Source organism: Amblyomma maculatum, chromosome 10 (assembly GCF_055883805.1).
Source record: "Amblyomma maculatum isolate TAMU_Amacu chromosome 10, ASM5588380v1, whole genome shotgun sequence".
Classification (NCBI taxonomy): domain Eukaryota; kingdom Metazoa; phylum Arthropoda; class Arachnida; order Ixodida; family Ixodidae; genus Amblyomma; species Amblyomma maculatum.
This window is the reverse complement of record NC_139353.1, coordinates 18,270,145-18,293,000: the sequence shown is the minus strand read 5'-3', so window position 1 is coordinate 18,293,000 and position 22,856 is coordinate 18,270,145. Positions and strand designations below refer to the sequence as shown.

General features: G+C 44.4%; 3 protein-coding genes across 5 annotated transcripts in view; 1 reads left to right on the top strand and 2 right to left on the bottom strand.

The window, feature by feature from the left end:
* Cka (Connector of kinase to AP-1) overlaps window positions 1-5,239 on the bottom strand; it is an 80,665-nt gene extending 75,426 nt beyond the window's left edge. For all 3 annotated transcript variants that reach the window (XM_084582093.1, XM_084582097.1, XM_084582096.1), the window contains exon 1: window positions 5,033-5,239. In XM_084582093.1, the coding sequence (XP_084438219.1) occupies window positions 5,033-5,239 (207 nt within the window). The remainder of the gene's footprint in view (window positions 1-5,032) is intronic.
* Window positions 5,240-5,248: 9 nt separating this feature from the next.
* Window positions 5,249-11,879, top strand: LOC146175729 (AP-4 complex subunit sigma-1-like). Its single transcript, XM_084582104.1, has 6 exons — window positions 5,249-5,460; window positions 6,465-6,624; window positions 7,460-7,546; window positions 8,576-8,644; window positions 8,729-8,740; window positions 9,393-11,879. Exons 1-6 carry the CDS (start codon window positions 5,249-5,251, stop codon window positions 9,510-9,512), a joined length of 660 nt encoding a protein of 219 aa, XP_084438230.1. The 3' UTR covers window positions 9,513-11,879.
* Window positions 11,880-11,882: 3 nt separating this feature from the next.
* Window positions 11,883-22,789, bottom strand: cnir (cornichon-like protein). The gene is made up of 6 exons (XM_084582103.1): window positions 22,569-22,789; window positions 22,162-22,230; window positions 20,181-20,296; window positions 18,785-18,925; window positions 17,746-17,846; window positions 11,883-15,804 (listed from the first exon to the last, which is right to left on the bottom strand). Exons 1-5 carry the CDS (start codon window positions 22,641-22,643, stop codon window positions 17,792-17,794), a joined length of 456 nt encoding a protein of 151 aa, XP_084438229.1. The 5' UTR covers window positions 22,644-22,789; the 3' UTR covers window positions 11,883-15,804; window positions 17,746-17,791.
* Between the last annotated feature and the right edge of the window lie 67 nt (window positions 22,790-22,856).

The following is a 22,856-nucleotide window of genomic DNA, read 5'->3' as shown; positions in this document are numbered from 1 at the left end:
TCTGTAATTAAAAAAAAAAAAAAACTGGTTTGATGTAATGAAAAATTTCAATGTCTAAATCGGGATTCGAATACACGACCTTGGGTCGCAGCGTGGGAGGGGCAGTGGTTTAACGAACGTTTCGTCTAGCCCCTACAGCCGTTACGCGAAAAGCCCGGATACACAAAAGTACCCGTTTTTTTTTTTTTTTTTTTTTCACAGAATAGAGGAGAGCAAATCGCTGACAGTGCATAAATTTGTATCCACACCGATTTTTTTTTTTTTTCGTTCGGACTACTTAGCTACCGATTCAATGACGATACGTTTTTTTTTCTTGCCGGTTGGAATGCTTCTGCTTCATCCTGTGGCTGTGGAAAGTTGACACCCCGATTTTTTTTCTAGATTATTTCGTAGTTGGCCCATGTATTTTCTTGCACATTTGACTTCCACTACTTTTTTTGACAGCCTGGCAACACTACTATCCTGTATTTTGTATTGTAAGCGACCTGTAACGACTTCAGGCCTACAGTACTGACAAATACGGAGAGAGGATAAAAGGTAACAGTTCAGAGAACCTGGTTGATGGTGCCATCCATTTTCCTTGGCATCGCTGAAGTCCAGCTCCGCAAACAACCCTCGGCTTTTATTTATTTATTTATTTATTTTATTTATTTATTCATCAATACTGCTGGCCTGAGGCCTTCACAGGGTGGTATCGCTCTTTAAATTCCATAAGAACGAGCCCGAGTTGACTGAAGGGACGTTCGCAATTTTCTAAACTGACTGGCAATTTAAGAAAACTGAAAGTGGCGGCGTTGTACACTGCTAAATGTTTCACTTCTTTTCTTCTTTTAAGTAAAGATAACCAGCTGTGATGCAGTTTTATGCATGCCGTCAAGGCAAGAGTCAGCGCGCTGTTAAAACGTTCCCCAGAACTGAACAAAAACAGCCCGAAGAAAACTCGTTTGGTGTACGGAGCTTCATGTCCCGAAGCGAATCAGGCTAAGACAGTCGCCGTAATGGAGAGCTCCGAAAATTTGGACCACCTGGTATTCTTTAACGTGAACGGACATCGCACAGCACACGGGGGCGCCTTGCTCTTCGCCTCCATCCACAGCAGCAGGATTAGAGAAGAAAAATGCGATAGTTGGCGTGATGCCGACCGTCACCACTGTCCCATCACCGCACCCAACAATGTCAGTTTCCTATCACTACGACACGATTGTGCGCTCAAGCAAAAAAAAAATAAATAAATAAATAAAATAATAATAATAATAATATCGCCGCGGCCTAAAAGGGCCCCTTACGCGACGGCGATAAGCAACGCCTATCCGGGTGCGTTGATCGTTGACCCAATGTCTACGAGGATCTCAACACAGCAGGCTCCGCCCCACACCAATCGTACAACAGAGTAACAGGCCTGTTCGTCTCCACGTCTGCAACTACTTCACTAATGACCAACCTTACTTCTGCCGGCCGCTGTGGCCCAGTGGATAGAGCGCCCGGCTACCGAGCCAAAGGAGTCGGTTTCGAGCCTGGCCGCACTGGACACGTTTTGTCAGTGCAAGTGAAAGGCTGTCGGGTGAAGTGGCCTCTCCGCAGTGGCTAAGTGGTTACGGCGATCAAGTGCTGAACCTAAGGACGCGGGATCGAAACCCTGCCGCCGCTCTTTTCAGTGGAGGCGAAAAGCAAGGCGCCAGTGCACCGCGCCATGTCATCATCATCATCAGCCTGATTATACCCACTGCAGGGCGAAGGCCTCTCCCATATTTCTCCACTTAACTCGGTTCTGTGCTAGCTGCATCCACTTGACCCCTGCGAACTTTTTTATCTCATCCGCCCACCTAACTTTCTGCCGCCCCCTGCTACGCTTTCCTTCCCTTGGAATCCAGTTTGTCACCCTCAGCGACCATCGGTTATCCCCTCTTCGCACTACATGTCCTGCCCATGTCCATTTCTTCTTCTTAATTTCCACTAGAATGTCGGTAACTTGAGTTATTTCTCTGACCCACTCTGCACGCTTTCTATCTCTTAATGTTACCCCTACCATTTTTCCTTCCATAGCCCTCTGGGTTGTCCTCAACTCAAGTAGAACTCGCGCCATGTCAGTGCACGTTAAAGAACCCCTGGAGGTCGAAATTGCCGGAGCCCTCCACTACGGCATTCCTCATAGCCCGAGTCGCTCTGGGACGCTAAACCCTAAGGAATAAACAACTGTCTGCCTTTGGAATAAATACGACACCCTAAACGTAGAAGCTACGGCTACAAAACAAACAAATTTCGGTCAATATACGAAACCAATACTGAAATAAGGTCCTTTTATCTTTTTCTTTTTGGCCACAATAAGAACGAGTGCTGAAAAACCGGCATTTCGTTTCCCGCGAGAAAGCGATCATGGGCAACAATAAAGAAGAGAGAAATGTAAAGCCACTACGTATCCCTGCACGCATTAGGAAACCCTTCGCCAGCCCACGTGAAAACCGAAACTGCGCGCGTACGACTGCTCTTCGTGCAGCAAAAACAAAAGCAAACAAACAACAAATGCCAACACAAAGGCAGCAAGCAAAAAAACGACGTGCAGTAGAAGGGGGGGAGGGGGAACATGATGGTCGAAGGGCAGCTTCTTTTTGCACGCCACAGGAATGAGACGGAAAGAGGGAGGGAGGGGCTCAAACAGTTCCGTACTACATGTTCCAACACCACAGTACTGCAAACTAAAACCGCGGAGATGAAAGACGACGCGGGATTTTGCAATCGCGGACATTGCGACGCTTGCGTAAGATCCGGCGTAGTGTACTACAACCAGAGTGCGCTTGCCTGCCTTACGGTATGGTGGCCACGCAAAACGGGGCCACACAGGGAGCGCGAGCGCACATGCCGAGTACCACCAGCGCAACGAAGACTGCAAAAGTAGCCAATGGAACGGCCATCGAGGATGCAACTATCTGCGCAACAAACTGAATGCGAGGTCGTCAGATAGCGGCCACCCGTCGAGATTACGACAGGCACCCAACATGTTAAGAACAATAAACACGATAACGGAACTGGACAGAAAAAAAAAAAAAAAGACAGTTTATCTCGAGCGCAGCAGCCGACACAGCGAGTGTCGTTATTCGCCTTAGATCTCGTACGATGTTTAAATAAATGAGATTTTTCTATTGCAATAGGTTCACGTTCTGCTGGCGCCAAAGTGATTTAGAGCGCGCAGTAGGAATTATATCTACAAACTCAATACATTAATCGATCCCTGTCATAAAACGAAACAATGGTGGCACGGTTTCGCAGATTACGGCAGCGAGCAAAAACACAAAAATCGCCATGCCGTCGTATTCAGTGTCCAATGAAGGAAGGTAGTATCCCGATGCAGTTACCGGCAGCAAAGAATGGTACGCTACGCGATAGAAAATGAGCAAGAAATAAAAAAAAATCGCAAACCCGTCCGCTACCAACGCGGCATTTTGCGAACACCGAGCTGCACTACACGCCACACGAAGCGGACCGCGATCACGCAGGCAGCAAAAGCCAATCGAGCTAGCTATGCACTTCCCCGCCGCCGTCTCCTCCCGCTCGTGACATCGTTTCCTGCCAGCAGGAACGTCGAGACAAGACAACAAAAACGTAAAATACAACGCGATCAACACACCATACCACCGCCGTCGCGGCTGCCGTTCCAGCGAGCGAGCGGCTCGCGTTTTTCCTCCAGCATACCTGCCGACGAGGAGACGGTTCTCTCCCAACGCTTTGCACGCTACGCTAGGGACACGGAAGCGGCGAGGATAAACGAAAACGGAACAAGCGACGACGACAACAGTGCAAGCGGCGGCGGGAGGAGGAAGCCATTTGAGGCTGCGGCTGCATCATTGGGCGCTTCCGACAAAAAAGACGAAGCAGCCCGCACTTCCTTCGTGGCACGGCTGTGTCAACGTGTCGTCGCAATAAGTTACAGAAATCGCAACCATCAACCAAGTGGCGGCAGACTGAGGGCATACAGTACAACCTAGGACCGTATCAAAATACCAAGAAGCTTTGGGCAGCAGCGATAGAATGGTCTTCCAAAACAAGATCGCATAGCCGGAATTCTTGCGTACTTCGCCGCCGACGCAAGTGAAAGACGAGAGATGGTGTGGGCGCCGGTAGAGAAGACGTGCGCCGAGGTCTAGGCCATCGCCTCTCTGGATCGTGGGCACTACGAAAGCGCGCGCGCCAGAAACAGTAATAAAAAAGCCGCACGAGCAACGCAGCCCAGAACGGGTGCCGTAGAGCACGCAAGGCGCCTTTTAAAAGGGTTAAACGACGACGGGAATGGCATCTGCACCAGTGGAAAGAAAATAACAATAAGCAAGCAGCGAGAACTGGAGCAGGCGCGGACGCAACGCCGCTAACCTTGGAAGCACAGCTAGCAGCGACCGAAAGCTAACGGGCTTCCGTCGATGAGCAGGACAGCGCGTCCGGTCGCCTGCCTCCTCCGTATTTTCGAACGTCAAGGAACGTTGCGATGTTCGTGTGTGACTGTCACATTGCGACACAAAGTGCACCCCCGAGCAAAACAGCCGCGGGAGATGCTTCGCACGTGAGAGCAAGCTCATCCCGGCTCTGTACCCGAGCCAGCGGAGCGCCCGACAAAGGAGCGTCGACGGCGAGCTTCGCACGCACTCCAGGACGCACGGCGAACGCCTCGATTGTGTTCCGTCGGTCTCAACGGGCTCGCCGCTGACTAGCGAACACGCTCCTGCTGCGCTTCGACGCGCCGTGTGCTCTAATTCGGCCGTTCTCGGCGTATTTTAGGCCTAAGGGAGGGAATAAACCTGAGCGCCATATTGCTTTTTTAAGCCAGCGCTAGCCATTGCCAGAGGCGCAAGGCAGTTCGGTTTGTATGAAAAAGCGGCGTTCCGGGAGCGCCCGTAGGACGCCACGGACGCTGTCAACCGACGGGGACGTGGGTGAGTACTCCTGCGGTCGCACAAGCACTGAACGCGGCACTGACAAGGCGTGCGGAGCCACGCGCAAGGGGGTGTTCGGAAGCTGGGCGAAACAGGCAAAGCGTCGCACTCACTTGAAACTCGGCCCGTTCGACGTCCCACTGAGCCCTCTCCATTTCGAAGCGGGCCCACTCGTGCTGTATGAAGTGTAATATCCCGGGTATGGAGTACTGGGGCCTCTGCGCCGGTTCTTCCTGGCTCATCTTGGCGTTCATGCCCATAGGGCCCCCCGGCGGCCCCAACTGACCGGTGTGATTCGGCGTTGATGAGACGTCGTCCATGGTGTATCAATGCATGGTCGCCATTTACATGGACCAGCCGTGGCCGACGACGTCACTCGGAATGCCGGGATACATTTTCCTCTGGGTGTTGACGTCACTGAACTTCTGTTTGATTCCAGTGGGGAGAGATGGCGCAGCGGGCGCTACCGTCGTTCTACTTGCTGCTGTTTGGTGACGCTGTTTAATACACTTATTCAGGCAATACTGCTGTTTATCTACTTGTATGTTTTTGTTGTTTTTTATTCATGATTGAGCCTTACTGACCTTGCAGTACCGCTAGAATATGTGGACATCAGACTCTAAACTTCGAAAAGAACTTCACTTTTGTGACAGTGCTACTGGTGCTACACCAGCCTTTTTTGGGCTATTTATCTTGATAAACACCTGACCACTGCCGCGCTCATTTCAAACGTACGTGGTAGCATTATCATCCGTGACCTCTTATTTCACGTCTCTGTTGTCGCCGTATGATTGAGCAAATTGCTGTAAGCAAGCAGAAAGCGCTCACAAAGCTTGTAAATGAAGTGAAACTGCCCTACGCACGACGTTGTATTCGCAATATGGGGGCTTGAACGCTTGACGAGCACTACTGATCACTACTGATACGCGCTCGGGAACTTCTTCGATCATACCATTCATTTCCAAGAGGCCGGAGTCCAGCAGTGATGGTTTCCTTAAAGTACGGTCGAGTTCTGACAGCTTCGCCGAATTCGAGCATTGGAGTGGAGCGGTAAATGTGTACGATGCGGCTGGCATGATCATTCTCAAATTTTAACTATATATACAAGCATGATCGAGGCTGTTACATAGGATTAATTAAAAAAAAATACCTTCGACGTATAGGAGCACATTTTAGACAAGTCGGCCTTAATATGGCGCACGTAACGCGACGAAGAATGAGACCACTGCCGAATATTGCCGGTGCTAAACGTGAACAAAACGCTGATCGCAAGCTACGATCTGAATTCAAATTGGTCAAGTCCCCTCGACTTGCGCAAACTTACGGGTTTTTATTGATCTCGCAGACCAAGTTGTGCGTATCGCCGTTTGGCGAACACGACGCCGTGCGTATACAAGATCAGTCATCCTGAAAGTGCGCTTTGCCCCGCTAACATTCAGCTTGCTGTGAAAACAGCTTGTCAGGAGAACAATCAAGGGGTCGTTAATGTGGAACGCCTGCGCAGAATATCTTAATAAGCGTTGCTTTTTTTTCCCTTATCTCTAGCCTCCACACGCAAGCTGGAGATATGTACAAGTTCCTGCTGATCGCTAACTACGAACAGCGACTTCGCTACGCCTACTACTTTTATCCAGTCGACAAGGCGAAACGCCCTTCGCTGGAAAGCGCGCTTATTCAGAAGTGCCTTTCCAGAAATCAGAATTGCGTGAGTATCGTTTAGAATGCCAATTAATTTTATACCAGGCGACTACAAAACCTGGGAACATTACATTTGGTACATTACGTGACTTGCTCAAAATTTAACCTTTACCCTTCTTGACAGATTTATTTTACACTTTCATTGCGTTTTTTTTTTTTTTATTGCAGATCCTGTCGCTTATAACACAATGTTTACATCATATTTTCGTGTTATTTATTTGCATACTGTAACCAAGATGCTTCTCCTTATATTTCTGTTTGCCTTAATTAGAACATGCAGGAAATGAGAGGCTTTTGTCAAGCTGACCTATCTGCAGTTTTCTTTTTCCCTTTGCAGGCCCCGTATGTCTTGTAATAAGTTATTTGAATAAAACATTATCGTATGGTATTGCAACCCCCGGCCCAATATATAATCAATTTGTACCTTAGCTGTATCGTTAGCACCTGTATTAGCTCCCTGGAATTTTGCAGAATTACTTTCTTTCTTTTTTTTTTTTTTTTTTTGGGGGGGGGGGGGGGCATCACAACATTTTGCATGGGTGTACATTACCAACCCATATTTCCTAAAACAAACTATGGTTAGTGCATTGATGTCGCAGCTGCTGGCACGCATATACATTGGAAGAGCTTTCATGAGAAAAGCTACAAAACATGGTCTGGCAAAGCATATACCATGGTCTATGCTTTGCCGGGCCATGTTTTGTAGCACAATTTCTTCTCGTGCTTCAGGAACACAATTCGCAACTGCAAATTTAAACAACCAGCTCACCACAGAACCGTTGAAGTATTAGACATGAAGAAAGGCTAAAAACATGTTTGTGCTTTCTGAATTTCGTTTGTAGTGCTCATTCTTTCTGCACGACGGTTTCAACATCGTGTACCGCCGGATAGGACAGCTCATTTTCATCATTGGCACGGATGACGACGAGGTAACTCTTTCTAATTGCACGCGGTTGGCTATGGCGTAGCTACGGCAGACAACTTGCTTTTGTTGCGAAAGCAACACTATGTTAGTAGTCTAGCCATTTCGCGTGGCACAGCGTGGGCCATGCTGCGCATGCGCGAGGAGCCGCGTGACGTCAGAGGCAGCAGCTGGAGTGTCGGAGCATGTTGGAGCTGCCGTCGCGGCCGCGCTTCGCCGATGCCGGAGAAGTGACGTCATAACCACAGCCGGCGCCAGCTGGGCATAACTCTCCGTCGATTGTTCGGAGAAGAGTGTGCGTCTTGTGTGCATTCACCTTTTCAATAAGTGGTCGCTGGGCGCTGCCATAGTACTCGCTGGACTGCATTTTGCGCAGAAAAACCGGTTCCGCTACGGCTTTCACCGTGCTAGCGACAAGCGCAAAATGCAGTCCAGCGAGCGCGGCCAGAATCGACCATGGAGGAGAGCCCGGCCGCTTCTCAGTTTGTAGCCTAAGCTATCCTAAGCATAGCCATGCAGCTGTTACTTTCGCAACTTAACTAGGTTTAACCAGAGCTAAATCACTGCCTTTTTTTTCTTTAGTCAACTGTTACATTTGGTTACAGGAGAAAGCGCGGTTGAATTCACTAGGGAATGAACTATAAGAAAAGCAAATGCTAAAGAAAAAAGACATATATGGATATATTTTTGCCGTATCACTAACTTTTCCGCGGAAAGTATAAATGAAGCAGGTTAATTTATGCCAAGTGTTTTGCAGAGTTTTGGTTAGTTTATATGTGCAGCCATATTCCATGATAAATTAAGGTGTGGCTTAACAAAACTAAGATGCGAATGCATTTTGCGACATCGTGAAAAGATTTAACCTGTGTAAGCATATCATTGTCTCCTCTTATTTCAGATTAGACCAACAGGGATGTGGCATGAATAGGCACTACTCATAAAACATAATAGTGGAATACATATTCAAAGCAATGCCTTATTTACATGCATTAAGCTGCACATGTGAAATGCATTGTTTTTGTTGTTGTTTTTTCAGAACAATCTCGCGGTGTACGAGTTTGTGCGTGCATTTGTTCAAGTCCTGGATGCCTACTTCTCGGGAGTGGTAAGTGGTGTCACCTCGTGCAACTTTGCAAAACTATATCGTGCAATAGTCATTCTCAATCACTCTTTCAATTTGCTCTTCCAGACTGAAAAGAAAGTATCCTTATCCAACGAAATGGCCTTTTCCAACGAGTCTTAAATAGTACTAGGTTTTTTCCTAAAATTCACCACCGTGAAACACGTTATGTACTGTGGTTCAACTGTTTTTCTTGCTTCGAAAACTGTTATAATGAAGCACGTTATATGTAGAACTAGTTTACCAGCTTTGGGCAGTAGCCGGCAAAGGGTACGGACAATTGCAACTGACAGCGCCATGTCGGTCTCATAAGAATCTGTATGTTCATTATACATACTGATGCTCTTATGGCAACAACACACAACATAGACACAGCAACACAAGGAGAGAAGACGCACAGAGTTTCAACACCGCTCATTGTGTAATCTTCTATCCTCATGTTCACATCAGTGTTGTGCACTGTTGCCATAAGATTGTACATCGAAAAACCCAAGCTGCTGTTCTGGCTGTATGATACTATTGATCTTCAGTAACACAATGCTTTGCTGCAGTTCCTAAGAAGCCAGTGTTGCTTTTTGTAATTTCATGTTCTCGAGGTGTACGAGCTGGATGACTGAGTAGCTGAAAGATGTGGCTACAGTTTACTTTTCTGTTGCTGCCTAAAAGTCTTCCGCACTGTTTTGAACGGTGAACATGCACCTCTCAAACAAGCCTTGACTGCACACAACACCAGATTGTCGCAGAGTTCTACAAGCTTCACCTCATACTGCAGCAGATGGTCAGCAACGGAACAGTGGCAGAGACCAACGTGCAGAATGTGCTAGAACGGTTGAGAGCTTTTGACAGTGCATGAACACACCCGTAATCATTCACAGTCATTACTGCCTAGCCGCAAACCTACCATATGATGGACTCGAGGGAAGGAACAAATGCGCGGAGCCATTGTTTATACGCATCAACTGTGGGAGCACATGAAAAGATGTAGATACGCACACTTGAAATTATAAGACCCTTTGAATTGAACTTGCTACTATTTCTTTTACCAATTGTTGGAGTATGGGCTACGCTATGTTGACCACATGTCAGGTAGCTTCTTAATGAAGCATTCTTTTGTTTCTGTGGTAAATCGTTGATAAATGCACAGATGAGCAAAGTATTGTCAGGGGTGCACAGAACCGGATGTAGTGGCAGGTATGGGACGCTTGTGACACAAAAGAAACGAGACTAAGTGTGTAGCTTGAAAAGAGTGGAATTGCAATGATTGAGGGGGTTTTCAGTGGTCAGACTTTTAATCAACACTACTGCATTGAAGTACTAAAAAGAGTTCGTGAAAAAATTAGGGAAAGAAAAAAGGATACAGTTGGGGAGTGATGGATGCCTGTTCCACGCAGGACAATGCACACGCTCACACAGCCCAATCTGTCAAGCAGTTTCTGAGCAGCAAAAACATTACTGTGATGGAGCATACTCCTTAATCACCGGATTTGGCTCCATGCGACTTTTCTTTTATTTCCTAAGGTTATATCTGGCTTAAAGGGAACCCATTTTACCTCAGTTTAAGAGGTTCAGGCAAAAACTGAGAGTCTCCTGAATTGCCTCTCAAAAACCTCGTTCTAGAACTGTTACCAGCAGTGGCAGCACCGAATGCAGAAGTGTGTGAATGCTGAAGGCGACTACTTTGAAGAAAACTGATTCTGCAAGTACGATAATTTATTGGACCAATCTTTTTTTTTGTCACACTTCGTATGCAAGGGTGCAAGTGCTGGTTCGGGATGATCATAGAAGGCGATTTCAGCAAACATGTCTAAATATACCGAGCTTCTTGTAGAGACACCCTATGGGGTTAAATGGCTCCGCTTGATTTGCACCAAACATCATAAAACGGCCACAATGCACTAACTAAAATACGCACATTTTACTTAATGCGCTTTGTCACTTCCTAACAGTTTTAACTGCCAGGTTATTCAAACTGATGGTTGGGATTCCTTAAGAACAAGCTTAAAAGGCGCACCCCTTTCACCACATCAGACGGCATTATAATGGCTTAAAATGCCATGCTCTATTCACATGTCTCCCAGCAACAAAGATATTTGGGGAAAATCTGAACAGCTGTATACTGTCGTAAAAATGAATCAAAATTATATTTGTCTTCTTTTGATATGTACCATTTATTCTTTTTGGAACGCTACACAGGCAAGATACGAGCTTTCAATACGTATGTAAGCGACTGCAGTAAGAATTCTCTGTTTGTGTATGTCCATTTTTAACTAAAGGTGACGAAGTGAAAAGTATTCTTTTCTTGCATCACTCACCAAAATGCTTATGTCTGTGGCTTGTCTTTGCAATTGTGCGAGTTGTGCACTGTAATGGTGCTGCACAGTAAACATTGACCATGACACTAACCAATGTCTCCTGCTACGTCTGCTACATATTGCAGCAAGCCTAAAATACACAATGCACAGTTAATAACTCAAGTTGCCCTGTCTGCTTGAGCAAAATGCAACATTATATTTCAGAGAGCCAATTATGTTTCATCAATAATAATAATTATTACTATTATTGATACACAGGAAGGGAAAAGCACAGTATCAGTCACACTTGTTTCTGTGGACACCTGAACCACGCAATAAGGGAAGGGAAGAAGGTGGGAGTGAAAGTGGAAAGAGAGAAAGAGGAGCCGTAGTGGAGGGCTACATAGTAATTTCGACCACCTAGGAATCTTTAATGTGGCTGACATTGCACAGCACATGGACGAATCTTCGTTTCGCCTCCATCGAAACGCAGCCACCAGCGGTCAAGACCGAACCCGGGTACTCCAGCACAGTAGTGGGGGTCTTACCACTGCACCACCGCGGCGGGGCTGTTCCATCATGCAATGTTATTTTTGAGAAACAACTGATGTGCCGTCCAACAAAATTGAAAATTTTGTTGGAAGTGGGTTCGCAACAAAAAAATGCACGTCTTCACAATCAAGCAAAAAAATTCAATTACACGATAGAAGTACAAATGGTCAGGTATGTCCATCTTCTAGAACAAATGTCACCCAAATGGCTTGTGAGGCAACACAGAAGTAAATTGTTTTCAGTGCATCAACATCTTGCAAACGTTCGTCCATGACTGTACGCGATGTAGGCAACAGTGCCCTAAAGGATCACGTTTGCCATGAAGTTTCTGGAAAGTCGATTGTTAAAAACAGTGATGCATACCAGCCAACATTTGAAATGTGCAGATGACTTGATCATGACGGAATAATACTTTTCTTTTTTACTCGACTGCTTCAATGTTTTCCTTACAGCTCAACTTCGGCACTGTTAAATCCATAGCATGGAGCCAGGACTCACTGATGGCAGTTGCAACGCGCACAAATACAAATCTAAGAAAAAAAAAAGTTTATTCTCGGGACCACAAGCACACGTACACACAAAGACAGCGCAGAAGGGTTCTGCATGGCTGCACCAATACGTCCATGACCGCACCTCAATAGATTTGATCACACAGCAGCCACTTCACTGAACACACATACAGTAGACTGAAGAAACATGTCACGTCGACGCACAAGATCAGACACTAAACGGGAATTACGTGCCGAGAACATCTGCACTTATAACATATGCAACCTACTGGGACAAGTCCAAACCTCTTGCACAACTACAACCACGTCAAAGGTTTGGCATACCGAGTGAGAAAACCCATGAAACACGTTGAGACTACCAAAACTTACGTGCCACTTTGCAAGACACATCTTGTGCAGGGAGACTAAAGGCAGAGAAAGCCTCTATAATCATTGAACAATATCACCTCTGGTCCTGGTGAAGCATATCTTCATTGCAAAAAGCTGCAGTGCAGGGCACAAGTTCGCTAGTCGCACGAAACAATGAGGTTTTCCCAATGCAAAGCAAGGTTAAGACAATTAGTGTTGCCAGGATGAGCAAACAGGTAGCTGGAAGTTACTTGATCATGGCAGTCTCACTATATTTAAACCAAGCTGGACTAACGTGCTTCACGTAGGAGTAGAGGAAATGTTAGCTTGAGACGTTTACTTGATTTCGGGGTCAAGATGCGACTTTAAAAACAAGTGGCTTGCACAAAATACTTCTCTGTGCTATCCACAATGGTTTCATAAACATCAGTATCAGCTGCTGGAATGCCGTCATTTTGCCCCTTGATTCGACTCTCTTCGCAATGTCATGCATTTTGGGTACCACCACCTCAAACCTCCCACTATTGATTCACAACCACATCCCACAACCTCAATGGAATCGATACTTTTTTCAAACACCTAGTCTTTTATAAGCCAAGTTCCACAATCAGCATCCATAAATATGCGAGGCAATACTACAGATAGTGTCAATTCGCATCTGCTGGCACCAATACCACTTTTACAAGCAATTAAAGGTTTTTAATATAATAAATGTGCAGAAAACTGTGCCCATTTACAGACTGCAAAGCGAGCTGCAAATGCATTCTATGACAATAAAAATGAGAAAAGCATACTCACGTCAACGCTCGTATCAGTTAAAGAACAAACTTTACTAAAAACTCACATGACTTGCCTCTAACTAGACAAAAATGCACAGAAATTTCAAAATTCAACTACTGGCAACACTGCACAAGCAAGAGTGCCATATCGATACTTAAGGGTCACAAGTTTAAATCAACACAGGCAAGTGATGCAATCTCAAACTATCTCAACAACAGACACAGAACAAATAGACAATGAAACCAGAAACCATAAAAAAGGCAGAACAATTTCAAGAGGAACAAATAAGAGGCCCTAGAAGTAAGTAGGTTCAAATGCATGCACCTTGAAATGGTGCGAAACATTCAGGCAAATAAAGACCATCCAAGACACCGACACCATGTCAAATAAAGTGATTATTAAGTAGAGCGCACAAAGGCAACGGCAGCAAACACAGCGAAGAGTGAAAGTCTTCTAAAGCCGCTGACCATGCCTCTACGTCGAGTAACAACCACATGCAGCGGATGAATGGAAATGTGTGACCAAAAGTAAGTAGTGCATATCTAGATGGCTTGTGCATCTACCTTAATTGTTAGCATGCAATGATGGGCGTCGCAAAATCAGCTTCACACAAAAAACTGTGCCTAGATTGATAATGGTTGTGAGGTAGGAAAGCATTAACCATGGCCAAAAATGCCAGCAATGACCGAGGTCTGCTTCAGAAGAGTGAAATGGCATGCAGCGGAGCCCTAGCCAAACAAAACTGCTGTTACTTGTGGAAGCGCATGGCTCAGCTGCAAATGGCATGCATTTAAGTAAATTTTCGTGCCTTGACTAGCAGAAACTGCTACAACCACACACATCAAACCAGTACAATGTAAATGCAGTGCCATTATACATGCATTCCGAACCAGTATGAAAATGGGCTCATTCCAACACACATGAATACAGCACAGACTGAGTGGACTTGGTGCTAGCACTAAGCGATTGACACCAGCTACTACCAGCTGATACGTAAATGCTGATGAGTAACAGGCTTCCAGCAGTTAAAGTCAGCTCATACTAACCAAAGTTTGTACCACCGCTTAATACAAAGTGTTGGAAACTGCAACTACAAAAACCTGGCAAGATTCCGTGCTAAATTCCCCAAGAAAGGGCATGGCTTGCTAACTAACTGCGGTAAAAATACACTATTTCATACAGCTGAGTGATCCCAGCTTGCTGTAATCTAAAGAATATACATTTGCCTGTGACAAGACAAATGCATCACGGCAGGGTCATACACACATGCAAAACTTTTGAGATATCTAGGACAAGAACTCTCACACATCACAGTTATATTCACTACTTGCCTATTTCATTCCTCAATATCTTATAGCTAAAAACGACACATTCACAACTTAGCACTTCCATAACTGTACAAGTAGTAGTGAAAAATTTAGGTGCATGACCCCCCCAAAAAGTTGAACAATTAAATCAATATAGCTAAGAAAAACAGCACCAAGACAAAAATGAAAAACCCTAGCAATTGAAGCCCTCAATCTTTACAAAAAACTGCTGTCATCCACCCCCTCCCCACAACATGTACGAATAAATAGATTAATTCTCTAGAGTTAGCATCCTTGTAAAAGAATAGAAAGTGGCAACCAGCAAGCCTATTTGGCCTATATTTCAATACAGAGGTGTTACAGGCTGAGGTGACCAAATGTAATGCTTCAAGGAACATGATCAGTACTGAAAACTGGAGCAAGACAAGACTTGAGACGTTTACTAGACAACATGACCCTTTACCTTAGACTTTCACAAAAAAAATATCACTGTCATCTTTTTTGGCATGTGCGGTTTTTTTCCATTCAGGTATTATCATACCAATGCCCACAAAGCACAGAATGTGACGGCAAGTAATAGCACGTGTTACAAGCAGATTTCCGACGTGTCATCTCAGACAACCAGCTCAAGCAGCTCTCATACATGCGTATCAATGTCGCTAGTCTTATAAAAGTTAATGCTTTCTTAGAATGTGCTTGTTAGTGCGATGTGTTAAGAGAAAACATCAAAGGTGTAGTGCACTAGAAATATGGCAGTAATTTGGAATAAAGGAGTAATGAACCAATGGGAGTAAATATGGAAGAAACTGGGTTGTGAGCAGTTTGCCATCTTCCAATTTTCGCCACAGTCGTAGACACGGGCGAAAATCAAGACAGAAGCTAGTACTTGCCGAGAAAAGCACTCTTCAGAGTTGTCAATAGAGCGTACCAAATGTTACCCGATTAACTTGCTAACCGCAGTTAATATTGGAGTAACTCCCAAAAAGGTTTTTGTCTTGACTGCGTGCAAACGAGCATAGTCGCATTAAGGTCGCAGTACCTGGAAGCCAAGCCGAAGCTGCCTTGGGTGAAAAGGTTCAAGAAAGGCTTTTTTTTTTTCTTTTCTTTTTTTTTTTTTTTTCGTTAGTAATGACGAGTACGTTCAAAGTGATGGAGAACATGGATGCACAGAATGGAGAAAGAGAGAGAGTGCAATTTGGTGTGAAACGAAATGCGAGTATTGCCAACAGTTTCAATGACCAGCTTCGTTCGTTGCTTATCCTGAGCCCAGCAGAGGTCACAGACTTGGCGTGGCAAGGACGAACCATCTGCCTCTTGGAACGGAAGTGTCCTCTGCAGGGCCGAGAGGATGAACACTCCTGCGCATGGATTTTATAGCACTGGTCTTATACATACAACACTGAACACCAGAACACACTGTTTTACAGCACTCACCACAGAAGTACACTATTTTCACCGCTTGCAGGCATCATGCATTCATACGTAATTGAAACCAAAGCTGATAAATTTGAAATTAAGGCCACAAATCACTGCGGCACGAATAAAACTCACATGTCAGTAACGTGAGACATGCAAAACTAATTATAGTAATAAATATACAAATTCCTCATGACCTTTGTTTTTTTTTTATACTAGGGATATAATCGCGAGCATCACACTTTCAAATAATTATAGCCAAAGAAACAGCAAGCTCATGTATTACTGAATCTGCATGCTTCAAAGGAACCCGCAGAGTAATTTCTTGCTGGACTGCAAAGGCATCAACGTGATGCGCACATGAGGAGAAGATGGGAAATGCAAGAAGCCACGCTATGGTTTCAGCGAGAGTTTGCGATGCCCAGACGGTCGCTCAAGCCTAACTGACAAGATAACCACAGACAACAGCAAGTTTGTGGCACCAAGATCGCAGCCAGTTGCATTCTTATATGACTAACCTTGAATAAATTTTACACTCGCGCTACCTTTCCTGTGAATTATTATATTCGCTTGCAAACATGGCAACTGTTTCTTTCTTTACTTTCAAAATCACGCTTTCCAAACTCGGGAGTTGATTAATATGCAAGTCACAGTGAAACCCAAACCCAGCTGCAAAGGCAGAAAAAGAAGTAAGGCAATTACTCCAATTACATTACTACAGAAAGTCCCGTATTCCGACTGCCTTCACAAATAATGGCAGTAGCTGCCACTGTGCAAGAGGCCTTCACAAATGCCGCCTATTTGAAGAGGGCTGCATGAAGTGTTCATCAGGTAAGGTTGCGAAGCGAAGCATGAAACTGCAGTGAACCATCATCATACTGACAGCACACTTTCGTGTCCTCATCTTGAAAACAAAACTTCCAGTCGCATGGCCATACTAGCAGTCCTGCAACGTGAACATCACTGAATGCTCTCGGTATTGTTTAAGTGAGCCACCATTTCTTGCATGAAAGCGTCCGAAAATTGAGCAGCAGCATGTGACTGTGATGCCTCTGAAAAGCACTTCACATACCAAAGAAAGCTACAAGAGCGCCTCTTTGCGTGCAATAGCAGTGCCAATAGGTTTTTGTGAACCCGTGCAGAATTACTGCCGCCACTCTGATATCCAGAGTGGCATGCTAGACTCGTCAAATTACAGCTGGCGCATTGGAGAAGTCATTCACAGATCTTTTTTTCTGGTTCTGGTTCCCAAAGTTTGAGATATACTCGTATATGATGCATCAATCCATGCGAATGAACTGAGGAATTGTGTCTGGTTAAGCGTGATGAAGAAAAACAGTTACTAACCCATGGCTGCCCGAACCATTTAGCACTGTACAGCTCAACAATGTGAGGTCATTACAATACACTTTTGAATCTGACACTCTGAAAATCAAAAGCTAAAAGTCTCCATAAATCGGGACAACATAGAAGGTTCACAGTTTGTTGCAATGCACGCTGGAGTAGAAAACGTACGTAAGTCAAATACATCCTGTATTCACAGAAAACTTCCACATCTCTACGGTTTACTCTAAGAGCACGCATTCGTGGATGATGATAACGATTTGAATTTGGAAAGGCACAAAATATTGTCAGGGTTAATATATGTTTTGGTCACCACGAAACGAGGCCAAAGGCCAATCTTTAACATTTTCTTTAGCATTTCTTCTAGCTCAGCGAGAGGTCAAGGATAAGCTCGCACCCGCTGGCTAACTGGCAGGTCACCAGGAAGAAGCCCCGTGCCTCCCGAATGTGATGTATCTGCGGAAGCCCTCACATATGTTAGTAGTTTCCACAGATCACTCCAAGAGCATGTTGAGATAATGCTCCACCAATTGTCTCACCTTTTGTCTCTGAGAGCTGCCCAAGAAGGAAGCAGGTTCATGTTGCCTAGTATGTCTCCCGCCTCGGGTCTGGGTTTGAAGTCAGTAATGCGATGATCATGCTGCGCAAATTGTAAATGAAAATGCATTAGAGTTGAGAGAGTTGGCAGCGGGAGCTGGTGTAGGCCCACAAGTATCCCTACGACAAATTTCACTTTTGGCCAGTGCAAACAGTCCATTGAAATCCTTGGTTTGTCCACCGACTCTTTAAATGGATTCTGAAAGCACTTAGTCATATGTCACCTCAAACTTTTCTAAGTATACATGCAAAGCAAAGTACTCAAACGGCCTCTATAGCCTTTTAGGCGCAACTTTCCCAGCACCCTGGACAACTTGCCGTAGCTGATATACAGAGCAAATCAGGCAGCAAAAGTAGAGAAGTCCTGAACTGAGGGCCCTTTTCAACTGGAAACCAACTTCTTTTGCAAAGCAGTAGGCACTTTCTATCCCCATAACATGGAGTACCATAAAGCAGAAGCCAAAAGAAAGGCAATACGATCCCCGATAAAAAATTATGAGAAACAACTGCTCGTTCGTTAATTTTTTTAGGCTTTTTGTTTGTTTGTTTTTCCAAATTTTGCACTGCGAAGTAACAGTAGTGGTCCTTGCAGAAGTGAACACCCAGTCAAATTTACGTACGCATACTGAGAACCAATGCATACATCGGGATATTATTCTTGCTTTCTATGGCTTTTGGTTCATAAAAAAAAAAAAGAATACAAAGTTCAATAAGCCACTAAAAGAAATTTCATGCAAACACAAAATGTGTAGGGCTGAAAGGGCTAGGCCTACTTAAGCAACAATTTTTCTAAATTAATTTGCAAAACATGGAGCATTGATTTTGTGAATGCGTATCAACAAGTGAATGAATTAGGTAAGAGCATTACTTCTCCAATGAAATATGAGTCGCATGTGACGCAGAGGAACTGTTCTGACCCTTAGCCAAGTGTATGCACCGGACACACACAAGAAGAGTAGCAGAGTGAGGCCTGGCACCCACCAGTAGAGGTAAATAAAGAAGAAGAGGAGATAGAATGCCAGGCGGATCATAGAGTCCCGCAGATGCCGCTTGAGGTTGCCCCTGTTGTGGATCTCGGTTGGGTCGTACACCCCAAAGTTGCAATCTGGAACTGACAGGTATCTGCACAGAATGGAGAGATGACGTTTAAGGGTAGAGGTGAAACTGAGAAGCATCTGTGTGCTGTGCAATGTCAGTGCACGTTAAAGAACCCCAGGTGATCAAAGTTACTCAGTAGCCCTCCACTATGGTCTCTATGTCTTTCCACTTTCATTCCCACCTTCTCCCTTTCCCTTATGGCGAGGTTCAGGTGTCCACAAAACAAGTGTAACAGACATTGCACCTTTACTTTTCTGTGAACCAATTATTATTATTATTATTATTATTATTATTATTATTATTATTATTATTATTATTATTATTATTATTCGTAGGAAAATGGCAACCAGGTTTCCCCAACACAGTAGTTTTTCTTTCAATGATTTAAGCTCCATTGCTGTGATGGGAAGATAAGAAACGCAGATGGCAAAGACATGCAAGGAATGCATGCTGATAAATCTGACTAACAACTGCTACACAATATAGCACAGAACATTAGCGTAGTTATCAGCCATTAATAAACCTGCATTACCTTCAATATATTTTGTGCAGTTACTGTAGTAAACATTTACCAAATATTTCATCTCCATGTTCTTGTTTTGCTTTATGCACTGTATTGCTAGCCAGCATACTATTCCGGTTTGCAAGTAATCATTCAGTGTATGAAAACGTTGTAAGGCCTAGATTTTTCATATAATTTCCATTATGCTCGTTACAAAATTATGTGCTGAAAGTTTTAATCATGATGTTAATTTTTTATTTCATTCATGCAGCTGAAGAGTAGCACTGCATTGGTGTCGTAGCAAAAAAGCACAGCACACAACAACACAAATAACCTTCACAGCTGAGCAGGCGGATTTCATACAGACGCTAACGATAAATAACAATGACATCAACCCGGAAACTACCAGTGGCCTTTTGCTGACAACAATGCCAACAAAACAAGTTGCATTATAAGAAGCATCACATCGCACCATGCATCCGACTACATTTGAAATGAACACCATGGTTAATTACTGCACTGTAGAGTACTGCCTTTACTGGTAAGCATGGCTGCAAAGTGAACTTACTAATGCATGCAACTTTGTATCTCCCTCCAGTTATTACACACAAACATTTTAAAGAACTCCTGATTCACAGAAAAGGGGTCACAAGGCTTCACAGAACTGGAGCTTTCAAAGCCACATGTTCTTGACAAGACTTCTTTCTCTATTTCTTCTTTTTTTTTTTGCATGTCAGAAGAAGAATTTCTGAAAAGTAGCCAATTTGGCAGACTCACTTGTAGACCTGCCACACCACCATGGGGACATTAAGCCCAAAGAGGATCCAGTGGAAGTTGACGAAAAACAGCAGAACTGTCAGGACGGCTTGTGCAATAACCTCTGGGAGGACCCACTAATGGCAGCAAAAACAATAAGGAAAAAAAAAAAAAAAAACAAGAGAGACGACAGATAAATAAAAATATATATATAAACACAGGTCTGCCGTGAGCCTCGGCAGCCACCCTCAAATAGAGTTAGTGTGGTCACAGACATGTCCCCTCCTTGCACAGATTACCACCATAAAGATAAGCGAGTTTTGCTATTTCTGTTACATGTCAGGTCTTTCATGTCAGGTCGGTGCTCGATTCTTTCAACTTGGTGCCTTTTTGTCTGCTCTACATGTTGACCTGTCCTTCCACCTACTTAAACTGCAAATCACCACCAACTTGCCCACATCACTGCCTTATTATATTGTTTTGTTCTCCCATATAATGAAGTTATCAATCCAGTGAAATATTTTGCAGATCAACTGAATTTTGGTCGGTCAGCAGGCAAATATACCTGGATACTGCACTGGCATAGTAGAGCTAGTATTAACAACAAGCAGAGTTGTGAACATAACAAATTAGAAAATATTTCTGAGCACAGTGAACAAAGCCCTAACCTTAATTTGATTCCCTATGTATTCATAACACCATGCACCCCAACTGATTTTGCACACAGAGCTATTAGGTATTAGCATTTGCCTGCTGACGCTCACTCATTCTTTGCTATATAGTATCCATATACTCCAAACTTTTGTAGGACTCCATCGGAGCACTACGAAGTTTCTTCGAGAGAGAATGTGCAGACGTGCTTACAATCTCAAAGTGTGAGACACACAGAGCAGGTGTCACCAAAGGCAAGCATTACGTCATCACTAAAAAAGGAGGAGCCTTAGTACAAAAGGAGAATGCAACACATGGCACTGCCCGTCAAGCGACAATGTAACAAAAGGGAAAGAGTGCGCTATTGAAGAATCAAGCATCACCAGGACAAAAGGCCGAAACAATGGACTGCCAAGAGATCGCAAGTTTGCAGCTGTCGTGAAAACAGCAGGCAACAGCTAACGGCTGGTACCCACTGCAAACCTTCCAAACACCTCCTCTGGGAACCGAGCTGCTTGTTTGACAACAGGCAGGGTTCGATATTGATCTTGGGCATGCAAGACTCACTCTTGAAAGGGGACAAGAATTAACTACAAGTTTTACAGCCTGTTACAGCTGATGGAACCATGCATACTGTAAATGTTACCGTATACTGTATGGAGGCAGCTTGTGCAAGTGTGGTCAAAGCAAGTGGGGGTGAAATAATGCGACTGAATTCACAGGTGCATGTCAGAATGCGGCGCTGGGAGCACATGACTTGTGCGCAACAGCATTCACACATGTGCCCAGTATTGCACAAAGCCATACAGAACTGTATATCATTCGTTTTTTGTTGTGATGACCAGACCTTGGACTGAGTAACATGCATGCATTGATCACTTAATGTACTGATGCCCAAAACTGCTCGCTGTCGCACGTCTGTGCAAGATTGCTTCTGTGTATGCAAGGAATTCAACCGATGTAGCCCACAAGAATCCTGAAACTGCCCTTACTCAGTGGTTGTAACTAGAACAACGCTCGCTTACAGGTGAAATTCGGTGAAAGTGAATTTGTAGGCAGCATATCTGGATTCAGGCTGGTAAAGAAGACTTAGGCATACCTGTTAACCTAGAATTTTCCCATTTTTGTAAGCAAACATGCTTCTTATTTCAGTTCCAGTAACTATTCACAGAAACAAAGTGAAGCTGAATAGTCCGCATACCTTCGAAAGCACATGTTTTTGCAATTAAAAAAACAACAACAATGTTTTCTTCTCGTGAGCATTTAAACGCAAATGTGGCCACTATTCCCAATAGAACGTGGCATGTCAGCTCATTCTTATCTATATATACGGATATGATATGTTACTTACCCCATTTAGCTTGGAACAACATTGTTGTGCGTTGAGGTAGTCACATTCTAAATCGGACAGTGTAATCACCTGTGCTTCAGATAAGGAAACTCGGTGAGCACTAAATCCGCAAACAAGCATCGTAACACTGTCGCGTTAACTGGATTAGCAGAGCAGATATATAGGCACAAAAAAAAAAAAAAATTTTCGTTTCGTTATTTCAGAATTACAAATGCAACAAGGCGACCGCCGGCAAATTCGTATCAGAGAATCCCTTAGCAAATGCCGCCCAAAATGCTCTCCACCCTGTAACGAATGGGAGTGTCAACAATTGCCGGAGTTGAAAACGCAGACTTCCAAGTAAAGAGCGAAATAGTGCGGTCAGCCGAGAAAGTGGCATGCACTAAGCCGGCAACTCAAAAGGATACAACGTAAACGGTGAGGAACAACAGAGCTCCAGTGTCGAATAGCGAGAACACGAACAACGCTACGTCGTTGACCATTGTTTATGTGTGATACACAGAACCTTCGCGACTCACTGGCAATCCACCACTTTTGAGAAAGAATTGTCGAACAAACTTGGCACAACGAAAGACGTTCAACTCAACATCCTCCGTAAAAACACGACGCGCCCACTCGCTTGCGCAAAAGCGCCTAGCGGCCAAGTTCAAAAGCTTATGTAATCTCTAACGCAGTTCTCGGTCTCGCAGTGCATT